The sequence below is a fragment of the Dromiciops gliroides genome, chromosome 3, assembly GCF_019393635.1.
Source record: "Dromiciops gliroides isolate mDroGli1 chromosome 3, mDroGli1.pri, whole genome shotgun sequence".
NCBI lineage: Eukaryota > Metazoa > Chordata > Mammalia > Microbiotheria > Microbiotheriidae > Dromiciops > Dromiciops gliroides.
This window is the reverse complement of record NC_057863.1, coordinates 580785918-580806609: the sequence shown is the minus strand read 5'-3', so window position 1 is coordinate 580806609 and position 20692 is coordinate 580785918. Positions and strand designations below refer to the sequence as shown.

Below are 20692 nucleotides of genomic sequence, written 5' to 3'. Positions count from 1 at the left end.
AATAAGTGGCCCTTCCCATAATTGGTACCCAATTTTATCAAGGGTCCATTCCAGTTCTAAATATACAATCCTGTGGTTTTGCTTTGTCCTTTCTCTTAATTTCTTAAGCAAAGAGTTTTTTTTAACTATTTTTTTCTGTAAGATTTTATTTTTAATTCAATTTCATGGGGGCAGCTAGGTGGCGCAGTGGATAAACCACTGGCCCTGGATTCAGGAGGACCTGAGTTCAAAGCTGGCCTCAGACACTTGACACTAGCTGTGTGACCGTGGGCAAGTCACTTAACCCTCATTGCCCCACCAAAAAAAAAAAAGTTTATTAATTCAATTTCATTTTATTTTCAGTTCCAAATTCCCTCCCTTCTACTTCTCCCTGCCCCCACTAATTGAGAAGGCAAGCAAAATAAAATCTATTACAAATATGTATAATTATGCAAAATAAATTCCACATTAACTTCCAACAATATATATTTCAATCTTCATTTGATTTCATCAGCTCTCTATCTGGAGGTAGATGGCACGTTTCATCATGAATCCTTTGGAATTGTGGTTGGTTCCACTGTACTGATCAGAGTTTCTAAATTTTTCATAGCTTATTATTTTTATAATAGTGTTGTTATTATATAAATTGTTCTGGTTCCAATCCTTAGTAAAGTTTTAAAACAATTTTGTCTCAGGTTAGGTAAGAGAAAGTTGTTTAACTCTCTGACCAAAGAAGTCAGAGAGATGGCCATACACTGGAAGCTCCAGGTTAAGCTGAAGGTGCCAACTTAGGGGTTCAGAGGCAAAAGCTATTCCTGTTGTAACAACTGGAATGACGCCACCTGCTGGAGACCTACTGTAGAAGAGTTCCACCCATGAAGCGAAGGTCTTTGAGGGCAAGACCAGGAGTCTTTTCTTTGGCGTCAGGAAGTGACGCGGGCTAGTGGGAGGAGGAAGGAAGAGACTGGCGCTCCGTCTCTCTCTCTTTTCTCTGGACTCTGGTGGAGAGTGGAGCTAGAAATGTGCTCTCCCTTTAATAGATAGGAATCTAGGCCTTTCTCTCTTTATCAAATTCTTATTCTCCTTAATAAATGCTTAAAAGTCTAACTCTTGCTAAAGCTTATAATTTATTGGCGACCACTCATTAGATATTTTAGACAGTTTAGCTAGAATTTTAGCCCTTAACACTGTCCTCTCAACAGAATTGTCTTACAAAGGCCAATTTTCCCTCCTTAAAAAAAATGTACAAAGACAGCAAAGGTGACAAAGGAGTATTTTAGCCCAGTTAACTCTCCTGGTGGTCCAAGTTCTACATAGCCTTTCATTTGAAGGTGACTATAAATTTCAAAGACAAAAGGGAGGTAATAATCCTGCTCCCTCAACTATCCCTCCTTGTGAGAGTCCAAATTGTCACAGAATCATAAAATGTCAAAGTTAGAAAGAAAATAAGAAGTCATCTGATTCAGCTCAGACCTCTACAGGAATCTCTTCTATACCATCCAGCAGGTAGTGTGATTTAATCTCTAATTGAAGACCTTCAGTGCCAGGGAGGTCTTGCTTAGAAAAGCGAGGTAAAATCAAGAGAATGCCCTTTGGAACAAGAATGGGATAGAAAAAGGACAGCCCCTAAGGATGGTAGCAAGTGGCCTAACCTTCAGGCATAAGAGGAAAGAGAAAGAAGACACAGATATGAGGCAATGCTCAGGGTGAGTACCTCTACAGTTAAAATAAGTTAAAGTAAGAGCACTATTGTTAAATGCACAAGAGAGGAAGTAAAAGTACCTCGAAATCCAACATCTCTTTAGCCAGGGCTCGGGTCCTCAGAGTTCCCAGGCAATAGGGTCAACATGACATCCCTTAAGCTAGCGATGATATAAATAACTCATATCTATAGCACTTTAATGCTTGCAAAATATGTTTCCCATAACAACCCTCTTAGCTTTTGCTTGTGAGGTACAACATACATATAAGAGACAGCATGGTACAAAAGCAAAAAATAAAAAGCTTTGCTTTGGTGTCGGAAGATCTAGGTTCAAATCTTTGCTTTACTATTAACCAGCTATGTGACCTTCAGTGTGTTACACTCTCTCTGGACCTCAGTTTCCTCATCTGTAGAAAAAAAAAAGTCTGCTTACATGATCTCTAAGTGTTCTTCCAGCCCTAATTTATGATCCTATCATCCCTATTTAACAAATAAAGAAAATTAAGCTCAGAGACCTTAAGTTACTTGCCTATTATCACACAGCTCCTGAGCTGTGATCCAAGACTTGAACTCAGCTTCCTGAGTCTGGGCCTCAGATCTCTTACCACTATACTATACTCCCTTTCCAACATTACATCACCAAGTATCCTACCCAAGGAAATGGCAAGGAAGGGTATTTCTGTGTCTAGAGACAATAGTAGAATCAACTGGAGGCAGGAAAGTTGTTTATTCAACTCTTGTGTCCCAGGACCCTTCTATTTTTAGACTTGCCTCCTCAAAATGCCAGGGCAAGAAAGCAGGTGGGTAGATGGACTGCCAAGTTCGTACACATAGTACTCTTTCCCCCAGGTGGCTGGAGAGGAGATGGCCAGGGCCTGGCTGCTACCACACATTCCTATGTAGTTTTCTTTGGTGCTCTACAATCTCTCTCTACCAGAAAAAAACTCAAGAGATTCTAAGACTGTATGGACCCAGCGACTCAGCTAAAGTATTCAGGAAAAAGGGTCCTGCGTCTCTCGGGCTAGCATGGCCCAACAGCTCTTCTAGTCCATCCACCTTTTGATGCATGAATCCTCTCTATAGCATCTTCAACAAGTATCCAACCAGCCTCTACTTGAACACCTCCTGTGATACAGAACACACTCTCTACTTGGGAAGCTCTATGATAGGAAATTGTACTTTATATTGAACCCAAGTCTGTTTCCTTGTAATGCCAACCCTTGATCCTCATTATGCCTTTTGAGGAGAAGAACAAAGAATTGTAGGGTCTCGAATTTGCAAGGGATCTCAAAGGCCAATTAATCTAATTCATGTATAAACAAGAATCCCTTCTACCACCTATCAGAAATGATTGTCCATCCCATGCTCAAAGATTTATACAGTTAAGGGAGTCTGAATAGGCAAATGAAAAAGTCAGGACACCTGTAATATTCTCATCACCTAGAGAATGACTAAAAGGGAAAGGCTTCAGAAGAACAAGGAAGATCTAAGACGTGAGTAGTATATCTCACCAAGAAGAGGCTATTGGAGAATTGGACTTAGGTATTTAGGCCAGGCTTAAGATACTAGAAGAGCAGGCTCCTGGACAGGAGTAGAATACACTAATTAGGCCCAAAAAGAATGTTTGCCTAGAGAACAAGTTTGTTCTTTCTGTCCTGTAACAGTCTTTCAGATATCTGAAAATTATCAAATTTTTTCCTGAGTTTTCTGTCACTCAGGTATTTATTACATGTCTACTATGTGCCCAGCTCTATGCTCAGTACTGAATCACAGAACTAGAAGGGACCACTGAAGCTGTCTAGCCCAAAAATCTCTTCTACAACATCCCCAAGTGGCCATCTACCCTTCACGTTGAAGATATTGAATCAGAAGAATCTAATGTCTGCTAAATCAGCCCATTTCATTTTATATAGTACTAATTTTAAGAAAGTTTCCTTGTACCAAGAATAAATCTGCTTCCCACCAAATTCCACCCATAGTTCTGCCCTCTGGCACGAAGAAAATAAGTCTAATCCGTCTTCCACCTGATTACCATTTTAACAATCGAGGATAATCAACATGCACCCATGTACCCCTTAAGCCTTCTCTCTCATCTTTCCTCCACACAGTTATCAAAGTAACATTCTTAAAACAAGGGATCTTTCTCTATCACCACTGCTTAGCCCAGTGTCTTGTGCTTGCTCCAGAGAACAGAACTAGAAGCAATAGGTAGAAGATACTCAGAAACAAATTTACGCTTGATGTAAGGAAAAAATGAATACCAATTAGAGCTATCCAAAAATGGAATGGGTCACTCTTGGAGGTAGCAGATCTTCCCTTCAAGGTCTTCAATCAAGGGCTGGGTGACCACTTGTCAAATATGTTGTAGTTAAGATTCTTTTTCAGGTAGAGGTTGAGCTAGATGGTCACCAAGGTCCCTTTTTACTGTGGAGAGAGCAGAACTATATTCTGGACACCACTGCTCTCCTAATGGGGCTACATTAACTTTCTAATTGCTATAACCACATTCTCAATGTATTTTGAGCTTGCAATCCATTAAACTACTACTTTTCCTCTCAAACTGCTGTCTAGCTATACCTATCTTATCTTGTAATTTGAAGTAATGAAATTATCAAAAGGGGGAGGGGCAGCTAGATGGCACAGTGGTTAAAGCACCAGCCCTGGATTCAGGAGGACCTGAGTTCAAATCCGGCCTCAGACACTTGACACTTACTAGCTGTGTGACCCTGGGCAAGTCACTTAACCCCCACTGCCTGCAAAACAAAAACAAAAGAAATTATCAAAAGGGGAAAAAGTGTTTCCCTTCAAGGAGTTTATGATCAACTTAGGGAGCTAAGATTTCAACATGTGAAACAAAAATAGTTAAAAGTCTGAATCACATTGTTAGCACTTAACGTAATATAAGTTCAAAGGAAAGAGAGAACTATGAGGACTGGAGTAGGCAGATGAGACTTTCTATAGAAGGTGGGATCTAAGTTGGACCCTCAAGGATAGAAAGGATTTGGGAACATCAAGAGGGAAGACATTCCTGTCACAGTGAAATTGTATGACAGCCCTGTGCTTCTTGCTTTGAACCAGATTCTTGCCCTGATTTTCAGATCTTAGTCCCTGAACCTATCTAACTACTTATGCAACCTATAGTGGACTCAGTGTTGTGTATGGCAAAGACAAGGGAAATGGAGATGTTGGATTTGGGTTCAAATCTTAGCTCTGCTACTTTAATTAATAGATAAGGCACAGAAGCTCTCACTTTCTTCATGTTTAAAATAAAAAGATTAGACTAGATGATTCCCAATATCCTTTCCAGGGCAGCTAGATGACACAGTGGAAAGAGTACAGGGCCTGGAGTCAGGAAGACTTCCTGAGTTCAAATCAAGCTTCAGACACTTACTGGCTGTGTAACCCTGGGAAAATAACTTAACCCTATTTGCATCAGTTTCTTCATAAGTAAAATGAGCTCAAGAAGGAAATGGCAAACCACTCCAATATCTTTGCCAAGAATACCCCAAATGGGGTCACAAAGAGTCAGACACAACTAAAACAACTGAACATGAAATTAATACCCTTTCCAGTTCTGAATCCTGTGATTCTTCAATTACTGTCTTGACCTTGTCAAAAGAGGGAGCCTGGGAAGTGCTACTTTAGAGGCAGCCAAAGGACAAATTGTCATAGAGGCTCTTCACTTGAAAGGTCCCTCAGGGTCTAACTGAAACATGAATCTCTTCTACAACTTTCCAGGTACCCTCAAGGCTTTATTAGCTTAAAGCAAAGGGCAGATGATCATCAAGCTTAGGCCAAGTCAATGGAGTCATCTACTCCAAGACCAGGCTATCTGGTGGGCCTGTCTCCATGCCTCTCAGAGTTTGGTAGCAGCTGATTGCCAAGCCTCAGAAATAGGGATGAAGCTATCTGTATTAGAGGAGAATCAGGTATCATGGGGCTCAGGGAAAGAAAAGAATGCAAAGTTTATTCCCTTAGGACACTATCATGAACAGCTAAAGTAAGTGGTAACTTATTACACTAGCATTTTTGTCAAGGTATTTAAGGGAGTCAGATAATAAAAAGAGGGTTAACTCCTTATTGGATTAAATCCTTCTGTACTTGGTGGTGAGATGACATGGGCTAAGAGTTCTTGAAGAGAAACTGGTTGTGATTGGGAGGTTGGCAGCCTTAGTGTTTGGTCCTGGGTCTCTTGCCCCGATGTTGTTATTGTTGGAGAGAAGAGGGAGATATTCATGAAGATCTGCATTGGTTTAGAGTGCTGGTTCATGCTGTTTCTGAAGCCAAAAACAAACAAGCACCAGAACCAATGGCAAAGTAAACTGTGGTCAGCTCTAGCCCAGTACTGCCTACCTGAATTGTATCAACTAAGCTTGCTCCCAATTTCTCCTCCACAGACAAGGTACTGGGCATGTGTAATAAAGATAGTCCATTCGATCCCCTAAACAGTCCTGGAAAGGATGGTGTTATTTTTGCCATTGTACAGGGAACTAACTGACTTATCAAAACAACACAGCGCAGCTTGGCTTATTGCTATACTATCCATGGCTCAGAGACACACATACACATCCCTTTTCCTACAAAGTATTCTTGCAACTGGAACTAGTCCCTGCCATCAAGGGGTTTCCATTCCCTGAATAAGCCATGAAAGATTCACAGATGCAGAAGAAAGGAAGGAGAAACAAGAGCCCTGGAACAATCTGCTCTGTGGGCGAGGATCTCCCCTTCTGTCAGAAAAAGCAACTTTCTGGGTTTTCCTAGAAACCCATGGGACCATCTGTGGAAATGGCTTCCTTGTCCTCTGTATCTGGCAAAGGCACCAGAACAGATTGGGAGCCGTGCCCACTTCTACTGATGGAGAGGAGTAGTCTGCCTGGTGTCCTACCTAAGTTTCACGATAGACTGGTTTGACAGCATTTCTACACTCCTTTCAGCACACCCAGGAACCTCACCAATGGGCTCTGTTTTGAAGGCTGGCTGCCAATTACCACCCCAGGGCCCAACAGGGAGTCCAGGGCTACAGAAAAGAGAGTTAGCATTTCTTCTCCAATTCCACTACAGCTCAGTAGGACATGAAAACTCTGTCCCCACTTTGTAGATGGGAGAATGGGGCTGATCCTCAAACAAAACCTCTGATTGTATACTGTGAGGCAGTTGGATGAAAAAACATTTCTTAAGCATGTGTGTGTAGAGTCCTGGGATAAGAGTACCTACCTCACAGTGCTGTTATGGGGATCAAATGAGATCATGTCTGTAAAGGGTTTAGAAAACTTAAATCAGCTAGCTATTATTATTACCCAGGAGTACAGAAGGCATAAAATTGAGGTAAGATAGATCCCTGCTCTCGTGAACCTTAAAATCTAACAGATAATAATAGCTCACATTTATTATATTGCACTTTCCATACATTTATCTTGTTTGATCCTCTCAATAAGCCTATGTGGTAAGTATTATTACCTTCATTTTAAAAATGTTGAAGACCAAGCTCTGAGAAATAAAGTGATTTGCCCAGCATCACACAACTAGAAAGTGGCTAAGCAAAAAAATCTAACCCCAGGTCTTCTAACTCCAAAATCAGTATGCTTTTCACAACACTACAACCGCACTAGTTGAATGAATGAAAGAATCCATCTACTATACAAAAAGATCCAGAGACTCATAAGATTTTAAAAGGGGGAGGAGGTGGTATATACAAAAAACTGCCTACCTTTCTCTACTGGAAGCAGCATACTCCTTTTCATTTGTTAATTTAACGGAGGCTGGTAACCAGCATTTGGTTTCCAAGTCCTATGGTGGGTTTTTTTGGTTTTGGTTTTGGTATTTTGGGGTGGAGCAATGAGGGTTAAGTGACTTGCCCAGGGTCACACAGCTAGTAAGTGTCAAGTGTTTGAGGCCAGATTTGAACTCAAGTCCTCCTGAATCCTGGGCCAGTGCTTTATCCACTGAGCCACCTAGCTGCCCCCCAAGTCCTATGTTTTCTAACAAAGTTCTCTTCAAAATTACAAAGTTTCAATAGATTATTTCACCAGTAAGAGGTCCCCAACACCAATACTAATTAACACCCCTCCAGACATATACATTAGTTGCTGTATTAGTTCAAAAATGAAATCATCTAATGGCCAACCTCCCAGTGAGCAGTCTCTCTGCTCTTAGCTTGTCTGGTTTCCTGATGACAGATATATAGTTCAACATTAGATGGGTACTCAAAACTTCATAGGACCTAACACAGCCTTTGCTCCATGGACACAATCTTTGGAAACTCAGGTTTCCTCCAAACAGTGATGAGACATCAGGACTTTAGTGGAATACAACAGGCTCATTTTAACAAAATTCAATGACATACAAGTAACTAAGGGTTATAGGGTCAGCAGTATTGATGTTCTTTGTTTTAGCAGTAAGAGAAAGTTGGCTATGAAACAGGCTCCCAGGCACTCCTAGAAAAAGTCAGTTAACTATCAGTAATAACAATCAGTTTTATTTTGTTGCTTTCTTCTCCCTATACCTCTAAGGAGGATTCAAGGAATGAAAAGTTGTTACTCACAGCCTAAAAAAGACATTGTCTATACATGCCCTCACAGACTTGTTTGCAAGACTTAATTCAAAGATTTGAACTTCTTTCATATCACAGCCCTCCATGCTTCAAACTGGTCTTTCCTCAATTCCCTAAAACATGCTAAGAGCTCTCCTCCCATCATGTCTTTACTTATACTCTTCCCTTAGCCTAGAATGTCTTCTTTTCCCTTCTTTACCTGTTGAATCCTTTGCTTTCCTTTAAAGCCAAATTTAAAAGCTACACTCTCCAGGAAGCCTTCCAAGGTCCCTCCACCCATTGTAGTAATTACCTTCCCTTTCAAGTCTTACATAACATCCCTCTGTGTCTCTCTGATAAATTTACCACATAAAATTTTAGGTATACTTTTCTCTGTTTAATGGAGTCTTATTAAATTTCTTTATCTCAATCATTACCAAGCACAGTGCTTTGCACAAAGTAGACACTTATAAAGTATTTGTGGAATGGATGAATAAAAGAGAATGAATTTAACAGGAGAGGTTGGCAGCCTATGGTATATAGGCAGAAGGTCCCAGATGATTTTTTGTGGTTGAGATTGTAAAAAGGGGGCAGTTAGGTGACACAGTGGATAAAGCACCAGCCCTGGATTCAGGAGGACCTGAGTTCAAATCCAGCCTCAGACACATGACACTTACTAGCTGTGTGACCCTGGGCAAGTCACTTAACCCTCATTGGGGGGAGGGGGGGAGGGAGGGAGGGAGGGAGAGAGATTGTGAAAAGAGGTATATGTGGATATATGGTTGGGCAGGGAAGACTTAATTTGTCACCTCCTTCCTCCTCCACATTGTCCATTCCCACCCTACTCCCTGGAGGATCAGGAGTGTAAGGCCCAGGGTAGCTTCTGCCACAAAGTTTCAAGTCCCTCCACCCTCCTCTCAGGGGAGATCTGCTACCACCCCCACCGTCACCCCCATAAGGGGGTATAGGAAGGCGTGGCATGCTACTTCACAAAAGTGTTCAACCCCTGGGATAACCTCTCTGGGCTCCACCTCTCCAAGGATTATAGAGTAAATTCCCAAAGATGGCAACTCTTATGGAAGCTGCTCACTGTTGACAAGAAGGATCCTGGGGCCTCCTTTTGAAATGACATGGTAACTGCACTGAGTGAATCCTGAAAAGGGAGAAAGAAGGCCCATGTAGACTGTGCTACTCCTGATCTTTAAGATAAAAACCTAGAGAGGATCTACCACAAGGAAGTCAGGGATTTGCCAATGATTCTCTTCCCAAAGGGCCTAGAGATTCCTCGGTAAACTTGCCAACTGAAGGGCTCCAGGGAATATGCATCATGGCAGATTTAAGAAGATCCTTGTGGGTGGCTCTGACATTTCCCACAGGAAAACTATTTTCTCCTCCCCAGGAAGAATGCCCTGAGGCCTCTGAATTGGTGCTTTCCAGTGCCTTTTCTTATACTGCCCTGCATAAAGCAAAACCAGCCCGAAGCCAGTTTACTGTGTGAGTCTGGGAGTATCTAATTATGATCTGCTGTTATAAGGACCCGCAGTTTGCATCTTTATGTCTAATGATGAGTAGAACTATGATTCCCAGGGCTTCCTTCTAGCCATGATGCTCTATAAGTCATCATAAAGAAGGACAATAATAATTTAGGGCTTTATGGTTTACCAAGCATTTGCCTCACAACAACCCTGTGAGGTAGGAGATAATTATTCACATTTTACAGAGGTGAAAAGTGGCTCAGAAAATCAAGTCCAAGGTGTATAGTCCATGAGCACATAGCTAGTTAGTGGTAGAATCAAGACTTATACCTAGTTCTTCAAATTCAAGACCCAGTGCTTTTTCCACTAAACCAGGGGTTCTTAAAATGGGATTCTTCAACACTTTTTTCAAAAATATTTTGATAGCTACATTTCAATAGTTGGTTTCCTTTGTAATCCTATATATTATGTTTTGTGCATTTAAATACATTCTGAGAAGGGATCCATAGGCTTTAAAAGATTGGCAAAAGAGTGCATGACACAAAAAAAGGTTAAAAATCTCTACGTTAACTCGTGGTGCTTCATGAAGAATCCAAAACACTGAGTAAAACCCAGACAGTTGACTTGCATTCAAAATGTATCATCTGGTTTTTCTTGGTGCCTTCCTGACTCTCCCCACAACTGTTAGTACAACAACCAACCTGAAATTCCTTGCGATTTACTTTGTACAATTTTGTATTGGCGTATGTAGGTATGTACATGTTGTCCACCTTATTCCTCCTCCATCCCCAAAATGTGTAAATTCCTTGTAGGCAGGAACTACTTCATTTTTGTCTCTGGGTCCCCAATACTTAGCACTGCACCTGATATACAATAAGCACTTAATACTTCTTAATGTATCGAATGAGTGATTGAAAAATAGATCTCCTCATAGAAAAGTGAAAAGGATCCACATGTTCAAAAATATATAGCTGCTCTTTTGGTGGGGAATGGCTGAACAAATTGTGTTATATGAATGTAATGGAATTCTATTGTGCTGTAAGAAACGATGAGCAGGAGGAGTTCAGAGAAACCTGGAAGGACTTGCATGAATTAATAATGAGTGAGATGAGCAGAACCAGAAGAATATTATACACAGTATCATCAACATTATGTGTTAATCAACAGTGATACAATGGATTCTTCTCACCAATCCAATGGTACAAGAAAGTTCCAGGGGACTCATGATGGAAAAGGCTCTCCAAATCCAGAAAGAAAAAAAAAAGAACTGTGGAATATGGATGCTGATTGAACCATACTATTTCTTTTGTTTTTGGTGGGGTTGTTTTTCTATTTTGAGGTTTTTGCTTATTGCTCTGATTCTTCTCTTATAGCATGACCGTCTGATGCAGAAATACGTTTAATGTTGTTATGTATATATCAACCTATATCAGATTGCCTGCTGTCTAGGGGAGGGAGAAAAATTTGAAATTGGAAATCTTATATAAACAAATGCTGAAAACTATCTCTACATGTAACTGGAAAATAATAAAATACTTTTATTTAAAAAAAAAGAAAATGAATCTCCTATCATACATAGGAAGATTCTAAGTTATCATATGTGTAAATGTGATATATGGGAAAGTGAGCAATACCTTATATCCATATCCATTAATCATATGAGGTTAAGGACAGGGAAAAAGTTTCCTTTATCAAACCCTCAGAGATCACAATAAGGACAATCTTGGGACAACTGTAGAAACAAAGCATCACTTGACATTGAAAACTGTGTCTATATTTGTCTGTGTGTATATTGGGTATCTATTACTGCTTCTAGCCTTCAGAACCCCTGGGAAACAGACATCCCCTTTACTACTTCTATGCTATATTCCTCTGGCATTCAATTTTTGCCTATATGCATATCCGTTGACATGATAAGGATCTATCCCAGATGCTGGGGATGAGTCTTCAGCAATACAAGTTCTCTGGAGGAGGCCACATGCATACTCCCAAAAGTCCTCCTCACAACAAAATCAACGAACAAGTCTGAACTAAGTATCTCAGATGGTAAAGCTGGGACAGAACCGAAAGATACGCTAATCTACCTCCCTCCTAGGCCCTTGATTTTATGAACAAGCAAAATGCGGCTCAGAAAGAAAAAAAAGTTTGCTCAATATTACCGTGAGTCAGTGGAAGAATCTTAAATTCAAATCCAGATCTTCTTAATGCATGCAAAGCCCTTTATATACCACACTTTCTATTCTGTGCTCATTTCAATACTTGGTACCATGAGTAATACAAACATACAAATTAAGAGATAAAGGGACCTTAAACATGAATTAGTTCAAATCCCTCATGTTATAACAAGCCTTTCTTAATCCTCCCAGTTACCAGCACTTTCCCCCTAGAAATTACTTTAAATTTATTTTGTAAATATTTTGAATTTGCTTATCTGTGTACATGTTGCTTCCTTTCACAAAAATGTAACCTCCTTGAAGGCAAGGGCTGTTTGTTTTGGTTACTATATCACTAATACCTACCACAGTACCTGCCTCGGTTTTGTTTTGTTTTTTAACTGGACCTGGGATTTCATCAGTATAGTGAGGTGTGAGGAACTTCCTCTGACAATGCAGCTGAGTACCTTCTCTGCAACTTATAGTCTTAACAAAGTTGCTTGGGGGAACTGAGAGGTTAAGTGACTTTCACAGGATTACACAGGAATTATGTGTCAGAGACAAAACTTGAACCCAGGTCTTCCTGAGTTGAAAGCCCATTTTCTATCCACTCTACCAGGCTGCTCAGCACACAATAGGTATTTAGTAAATATCTGTTAAATGAAGAAACTGAAGTGGGAATGGAAAAGTGACTTGCACATAGGTAGCAGTAAATCGTATAGCTAGGATTTGAATCCAGGTCCTCTGACTCCAAATTTAGGGTTTTTAATATTGCACTATGATAAATAACTTCCAAGGTCCCTGCCCTTGTGTCTATTTGGGGAGACAAGAATTACAAACACAAAGGAACAATTAATACAAAATACAAGATAGAATATAACTAAGTATTTAAAAATACAGTACATAATATATGCCATATGAGTTCAAAGAAAGGGATGAATTTGGTTTTTCCTGTACCTGAACATGACAAAGGATCTCTGTCATCAGCTATTTGAAGGCTTGTCAAATGGGAAAAAGAATTACATTTATTTTGCTTGGCCCCAGACAGCAAAATGAGAAGGGATGAGTAAAAGCTACAGGAATGCAGATTTCAGCTTAAAATAATAAGGAAATTTCAAACAATCAGACCTAAAGTGGAAGAGTACCTCATGCATTAGTGATTTTCTTTTCCCTGGAGGTTTTCAATCTGAAACTAAAATGCCCACTTTTTGGGAGAGAGAATTCATGCTTCAGGTATAGGTTAGAATAGATGTTCTTTGGGGCAGTTAGGTGGCGCAGTGGATAGAGCACCAGCCCTGGAGTCAGGAGGACCTGAGTTCAAATCCAGCCTCAGACACTTGACACTTACTAGCTGTGTGACCCTGGGCAAGTCACTTAACCCCAATTGACTCACCAAAAAAAAAAAGAAAGAAAGAAAGAAAGAAAAAAAAATAGATGTTCTTTGAGGGCCCTTCCAGTTCAGAGAGTCTATCATAAGGGAAGGAGTCAAAAACAAATGAAATAAAAACAAAACTATAAAGAATAAATGGATTCTGGGGCCGCTAGGTAGCACATTGGATAAAACACCAACCTTGATTCAGGAGGACCTGAGTTCAAATCTGGCAGACACTTGACATTTACTATGTATGACCCTGGGCAAGTCACTTAACCCTCATTGCGAAGAGGAGGAGGAGAAGAAGAAGGAGAAGGAGGAGAAGAAGGAGGAGGAGAAGAAGGAGAAGAAGGAGAAAGAGAAGGAGGAGGAGGAGGAGGAAGAGGAGGAGGAGGAGGAAGAGGAGAAGGAGGAGAGGAGGAGGAGGAGAAGAGGAGGAGGAGGAGGAGGAGAAGAGGAGGAGGAGGAGGAGAAGAAGAAATGGATTCCAAAAGCATAGTGTTTGGAGACCACTGAGCCACTGAATCCCTCCAAAAATGGTTAAAACAAAGTAAGGTTTGGTGCCTAACAATTTAAACCCCAGTTATTCTGGAACTGTCCCATGTATTTTATTCCTCTAATGGAGGCAAGATAAATGAGGCATCACCCACCAACCACATAGTATTCTGCAGATGAACCCAAGTTCTGGGGGAATTATGGTCTGTCTTATGGTCTTCTTTTTATGGTCAGGAATTTTGACTCTTGTGATTTCCATCAAACTATAGGCTCCAACCCTGTCAAGTATCCCCACCATTAACCATATGGCCTTGAGCTCAGAAACTGCTTTCCTATCAGGTGGTCAAAGCCCATTTAGTCGGTGGACCTGCTCCCACTTGTTTAGACAGGCAAGAAAGAAATGCAATTTTGCCATTAGCCACAATGAACCAAGCTTCTCTCAAAAGCCAGAGGTTCTCACTCATTACATAAAATATAGACAGTAGGCCTTGGGAGCCACAAGCCAGCAGTAGAGGGTGGGGAATAAGGAGGCAGAGTAGCTGAGGCCATAGAGAGATAGACACGACTGGAAAAGAACAGCTCACGGCAGGCGCAGACAAGAGAAGAGTAGCAGCTTTTGTATGATTTTTGAACAGTCTGTGCTGACAAGCTTTTTTGTTGTGGTAACATTCTTCTAAAGAGAACATTTTCTTCCTCCCTTCACTGACATCAAGATGCAGCACAAAATGGAAAAAAGAGGAGGAGGGGACAGTAAAAACATCCCCAAAAGTCACACCCCACACAGACACTTGTTGTAACCGCTTCCTGCCCTGGCCATTGGGTTATCTGTTCATGTAGCTCACTGCTAGTCCTGGCTCTGATACCAGCCGTGCAGGCTCGGGCACCTTACTTTAACTGTTCAGTGAATCTCAATTTGTTTACCTGTCAAATGGGGATAATTAAAGTTGTACTGCCTACTTCACAGGACAGATGTGATGAAAGTGTTCTGTAAACACACTAAAGCACAGTGCCTAGCACACAGCAAGCACTATATCAATGTTACCATCATCATTATTGTTGTTGTTGCAAACCATAAAGTGCAATAGGAGCATTATCATTATTGGGCACATTCTGATATAGAGCACCACTCTGTTGGCAGCTGGAGCTCAGAGATCAGCTATAGGTTTGGGAGTTAGCTTCACAGAGCTGGTGGTTGAAGTCCTGGGAATGAAGGACAGGTCACCAAGAAGAGGTATATACAAAGAGAGGGAAAATGACCAAAGGAACAAATCTATATTAAAAGGGTCAAAAAGTAGATTAAGAGCTGATTTTAAAAAGGATAAGGAAAAAGAAGAACTGAGAGATAGGAAGAAAACCAGGAATATGATGTCTCAGAAGCTGTGGGAAGTCAGAATATACAGTAAGAGTTAGTAAGCATTGTCAAATGCTGCAGAGAAGACACCACCAAGATAAGAAAGAGGCCAGGTAGCATGGGCTGGGACACCTGAAACAAAGTGCTAGCTCTCTACAATAAGCAGCTACATTTGGTTAACTTAAATCTGACTTTCAAGGGCCAGTGATGCTTGAAAATGCAAAGTAAACATCACAAATTTTTTCATTATATTACTCCCCAACTCAGGAGTTCTTAATGGCTTCCTAACACCTATTACAAGTTTTCAAAATTTTCAAAGGTTCAAGATCCCCCACGACTTGGTCCTACTTAAGGACCAGGTAGATAAAATTCCCCAAATCTATCACCTAAAATTCCTTAGTACATTCCTATCTCTCCAACCAGACCAACCTCCATAACATCCCATATACACACTAGACTTGTCCTTGCCTCCACACTTTTGCTCCCACAGTTCTTCACATTGAAGGACTTCCTCTCTAGCCACCTAAAACTTTCCAGACTTGCCTCTTCCACGAAACCCTCCCTGATAATGCAGTGGACCTGTCCCTCTTCTGAGAGGTTTAACACTTACTGTGTTGTCCACATCAAAATCATAAAACCTCACGATTCTTGGTGTGACACTTGTCTAGCTTTGTACTGGTATAGTTGGGTTTTTAAAAACCAAGTATAAGAATTTACATTTTTCTTATTCTATTTCCTCTCATTAGATTTAGCCATGGTTCTAACATGTCTGGGTTTGGGGGTAGCCTATTTAACCTAGATCACATACAGGCTGATGTGGTTATTTGTTTCAGGTGTGACTCCTTCCATCAGCTCCTTAATAAAGGGCAGGGACCATATCCTCTTGTTTGGGCTCCTCTGTCTGGCAAAGGATGTGCTTAGGCAGCTGCACATAATATTCTTGCTGCCTAAACAATTTAATTATTTGTTGGGCTTTCTCCTCCATTCCTAAGTCGGGCAAAGCCCCTTAGAAGTTGTTTGGGGTCTCTCAGGCCCCAAAGCCCAATGTCCTGACTCCTGACCACAACCAGATTAAGCTCCCCACACAAACTCTGGCTCGATGGCCTTCCCACTATACACAAATGGAACTTCTTCAGTGTAGCCCATCTTGGCCCATATGAACAGGCTACAGTGTAAAGGACTGTGAGCAGAGCTGGAATAATCTGGGCTTTAAGGTATATTTCCAGCCTTCCTCATTAGAAAGGTTATGCCTCAGATTTGCAGAGTTGCGATGAAATAGATGCTCTACTACATTTCTAGTGTGATTATAGACTGGGGCAAGCATTTTAAGAAGCAATAAGGCCATTGGTAATGAGTCCAAAGTTGATCTTGTGACATCGAAATTCCCTTAATCGGATTTCATCTCAAAAACATAATAAAAGGGGAAAAAAGGTTTATCTGTACTCTGTAAGAACAAAAAATTATGAACAACATATGTTCCCAACAGTTAGAAAATTGCCAAATAAATTATGGTCTGTTAATGTAATAGAATACTTATGGTGGTGTTTTTTAAAAACACATGACACAGTCAGCTAGGTGGCAGAGTGGATAAAGTACTGGCCCTGGATTCAGGAGGACCTGAGTTCAAATCTGGCCTCAGACACTTAACACTTACTGGCTGTGTGACCCTGGGCAAGTCATTTGACCCACATCGCTCTGCCAAAAAAACAAAAACAAAACAAAAAGACATGACACATACAAGGAAATGTGGCAAGATCTGCATAAAGGGTTACAAAGTGAAGTCAGCAGATCAGAGCTATACTCACTCATACCAGCTACAACTAGGAGAGGAAGAGGAGGAGGAAGAAAGGCAATAAAGGAAAATAAGAAAAAGGAAGGAAGAAGCCAAGGATACCAGAACATCACACACAACAGGAAGAAGACACAGAACAAAAGCATTTTCATTGTTTGTTTCTTCATTTATTCTACCTTGCTAAGCTCATTAAGTTTTATGTAAGATTGTGTCCCTTACTTTGCATGTTTATTTCTTTTTGTTGACAGCTACTAAGTTTATAATAAAATGAACATTTTTCTGAAGACCTCTGGTGATAGAAGATGATTAGGCAGCCAGTGTCAGATCGTTCTGACAAGGCTTTCCTTATATTGAGACAAAATCTGCCTTCCTGAGTTAGCAGAGAATAGTAGAGAAAGCAGTGGATTTGAGTAAGAAAACCATGAAATTGTAAGCTGCATCAGGTCAAGAATGCCTACATTTTTCATCTCTTCCAGCACTGCAAACAAAAGATATTTAGTAAATACTTGCTGAATAAATATATGAATAAATGATTCTGTTTAAATCCCAGCTCTGCTATTTCTTATCTGTGTAACCTAGGGCAAGTCACTTCCTTATGGGAAAGTGTGGTACCATGGAAAGTATACTGGATTTGCAGTCAGAGGACTTGGGTTCAAATCCCATTTGTCACTTACTACCTACATGACCTCAGGCAAATCCTTTAACCGCACTCTCTAGGCCTCAGTTTCCTTATCTCTAAAATGAAGGGGTTGAACTAAATAACATCTAAGGTCCATTCTTCATCACTCTTAATCTTCTTTGGCTATGATCCATTTCCTTGCCTCCACCCTCCTAGTTCTTCCCTTTGGGGCCACACAGAAGAAATCTGTTCTAGTTGCCCTCGAGACAGTCATTCAGATATTGGAAGTTACTCAGCATAACCCATTCTCCAAGCCTTCTTCCAGGTCCTTCGAGGGTTCCTCATATTTTCACATGCTCAGTTCACGAGTCAGTCTCAGGTTCCAGTCTCCTCATTTTGACTAGGGAATGGAAATGTAACAGGAACTGGTACTCTGTGCCCTATCCTCTGATTGCTTCCCCATGTATGGGCTCAAATCCTCATGCAGATCAGAACTTTACGTTAATATGGGAGTAAGAATGGCAGAAACACCATTAAAGAAATTATCAGCAAGAGGATTTTTTTCCTCCTTTAAACTCTCAGAATTCTGTCTTATAGGCTGTGCCATTCATTTGACACTTCACGAATCCATATTACAAAATCCCTACATTTTTCAAGTGTGAAAGTGTTGCCTTTCTGACAAAACAATAAAGGTCCTTTCAAATCTTAGGGCTGGGGCAGCTAGGTGGCACAGTGGATAGAGCACCGGCCCTGGATTCAGGAGGACCTGAGTTCAGGTCCAGCCTCAGACACTTGACATTTACTAGCTGTGTGACCCTGGGCAAGTCACTTAACCCCAACTGCCCAGCAAAAAAAAAAAAAATCTTAGGGCTGCTTGTCTGCTCCTCCCCAGGTAAGCCCCTGTCTGCTTAGTGAGTGAGCTCAAACTGACTAGACTCAGCAGGATGACCAGTACAAAATATGTTGTTCTTTGCCTTTCTCAGAGAGGTCAGTGGCTCTTGGAAAAATTGGTCAAGATTAAGTGCTTTGGAGTAGCCCAGCAATGAATTACTAATCAGCATAATGGACTAACCAAAACAGAGAAAGCAATCCTTCACTACAGGGGTAGCAACTATCAACCTCTCATCAGCTTCCCAGGCCTCCCCAGCCCTGAGAGGGCTGCATGCCATCGTAATGCCCAGACAGGCTGGTGCCATTCCACTCCACCCAGGAGCTGCCTAGCTGCTCCTCAACAGGAGACATCCTGTACCCTCTCTGTCTTCAGGGCTGGGCCTCACACATGAGGCAGAGGCAGAGGCAGAGGCAAAGGCAAAGGAGGAAAGCTGGAAGAAAGAACAAGAGCAAGAAGACATGACACAGTAAGAGAGGGGAGGGGAGGGATTTATCACCTCATCACTCTCCTCCACATCCACATTCCCGTTGGCGTCATCATCCATCTGCTTGTGGATGTTTCGGACGGCCTCGAAGCTGAGCTGTTCATCCTCATTGTGGCACAAGGGCTTGTCAATCCTGCAGAATTCTGTCAGAGGGAAAGAAAGAGGGCACTGTCATACCCACATGAGCCAAAGGCAGGATGCAGACTTGTCTAGACTGCTACAACAGCAAAACACTCCTTCCTCACAACTCTCACAGCATTTTGTCACTGACTTGCAAATTTTGAAAGGACAAATCCAACTTGTAAATGAATAGGAACCCCCTTCATGAGATCTCTGACAAGCAGTCATGCATTTTCTATTTGAATACTTCCAGTGATTACCAACTCTTCAGAACAGCCCATTTTGTTTTACCAATAAAGCACTTGACACCAGTCAACACAGTGGATAGAGAACCAGGCGTGCAGTCAGGAAGACTCATCTACCTCAGCTCAAATCAGGCCTCAGACACACACTAGGTGGGTGACCCTGAGCAAGTCACTTAACCCAGTTTCCCTCAGTTTCCTTATCTGTAAAATGAGCTGCAGAAGGAAATGGCAAACTATTCCAGTATCTTTACCAAGAAAACCCCCAAAGGAGTAACAAAGAGTTGAATATGACTGACAAACAACTCAACAACAGTTTTCTCATTGGCCCCTCAAAGGCTGAGACTATATCCTTTTTTTTCCCCTCTCATAGCCCAAGACTGGGAATAATGCTAGAGCTTAACCCCTACTCTTAATGCTGAAATGGGTCAATCTCAAGTTTCTCCCAACTTGTGAAAAGGAAAAATATTGGAGGCAAAGGACAGGAAAGTCTTCCTCAGCAGAAGTGTTTTATTCCCCCTCTTCAAATCTGTCAGAGTACTTTGTAACTCTGTTCTATATGCTTCCAAAACTCTAATTTATCTTATAGTGTCTTACCTCCAAACTAGATTAATAAATTTCTTAAGATCAGGGACTGTGGCACCGAGGGCCCTTCTAACTCAAATTTTGTGAAATAAATGCTTGTTGAATTGTTGGTGATATGTGAGAATTCATTTGATCAGAAGGAAAAAAATGCTTTCCAAACTCTACATCTGTCTCAGAAAGTTTGCCCCTCTGGAAAGACTTGTATGAACTAATGTATAGTGAAATGAGCAGAACCAAGAGAATGTTGTGCACAGAGACAACGATACTGTTTGATGAAAAACTGAATGACTTAACTATTCTCAGCAATACAATGATCCAAGACAATCCCAAAGGACTAATGATGAAACATACTATCCACCTCCAAAGAAAGAACTGATATTGACTGAACACAGACTAAAGCATGCTATTTTTCACTTTCTTTCATTCTTTTTTCTTTTATTCAAGTTTTCTTGTACAAAATAACTAATATGGTAATGTTTTACTTAATTGCACATGTATAACCCATATCTGATTGCTTACTGCCTCAGGGAGGGGGAAGGGAAGAGAAGAAATGAGGAATAAAATTTGGAAGTCAAAATTTTAAAGAAAAACGTTTATTATTTTAAAAAGAAAAAGAAAAAGAAAAGTTTGTTCCTATTACATAGACAGGTTATAATTGGGCTCAAGTTCATTGATCTCCAAGGCACATATAGCAGTTCATAATTTTCAAAAATTTTTTATACATTATCCCATTCTTACACCAACCCTTTAAGCATCTATTCTTTTGTATTTTGTTATCTTTGGGGGGGGGGCAATGGAGGTTAAGTGACTTGCCTAGGGTCACACAGCTAGTGTCAAGTGTCTGAGGCTGGATTTGAACTCAGATACTCCTGAATCCAGGGTCTGTGCTTTATCCACTGCGC

At 40.9% G+C, this 20692-nt stretch overlaps 1 protein-coding gene across 12 annotated transcripts in view; it reads right to left on the bottom strand.

The window, feature by feature from the left end:
- STIM1 (stromal interaction molecule 1) overlaps positions 1–20692 on the bottom strand; it is a 258245-nt gene that overhangs the window by 122918 nt on the left and 114635 nt on the right. For all 12 annotated transcript variants that reach the window (XR_006355528.1, XM_043991779.1, XM_043991776.1 and 9 more), the window contains one exon: positions 18856–18986. Coding sequence is in view for 11 of the 12 variants with exons in the window: in XM_043991779.1 (XP_043847714.1) it covers positions 18856–18986 (131 nt within the window). In the remaining variant the exon portion in view is untranslated. The remainder of the gene's footprint in view (positions 1–18855; positions 18987–20692) is intronic.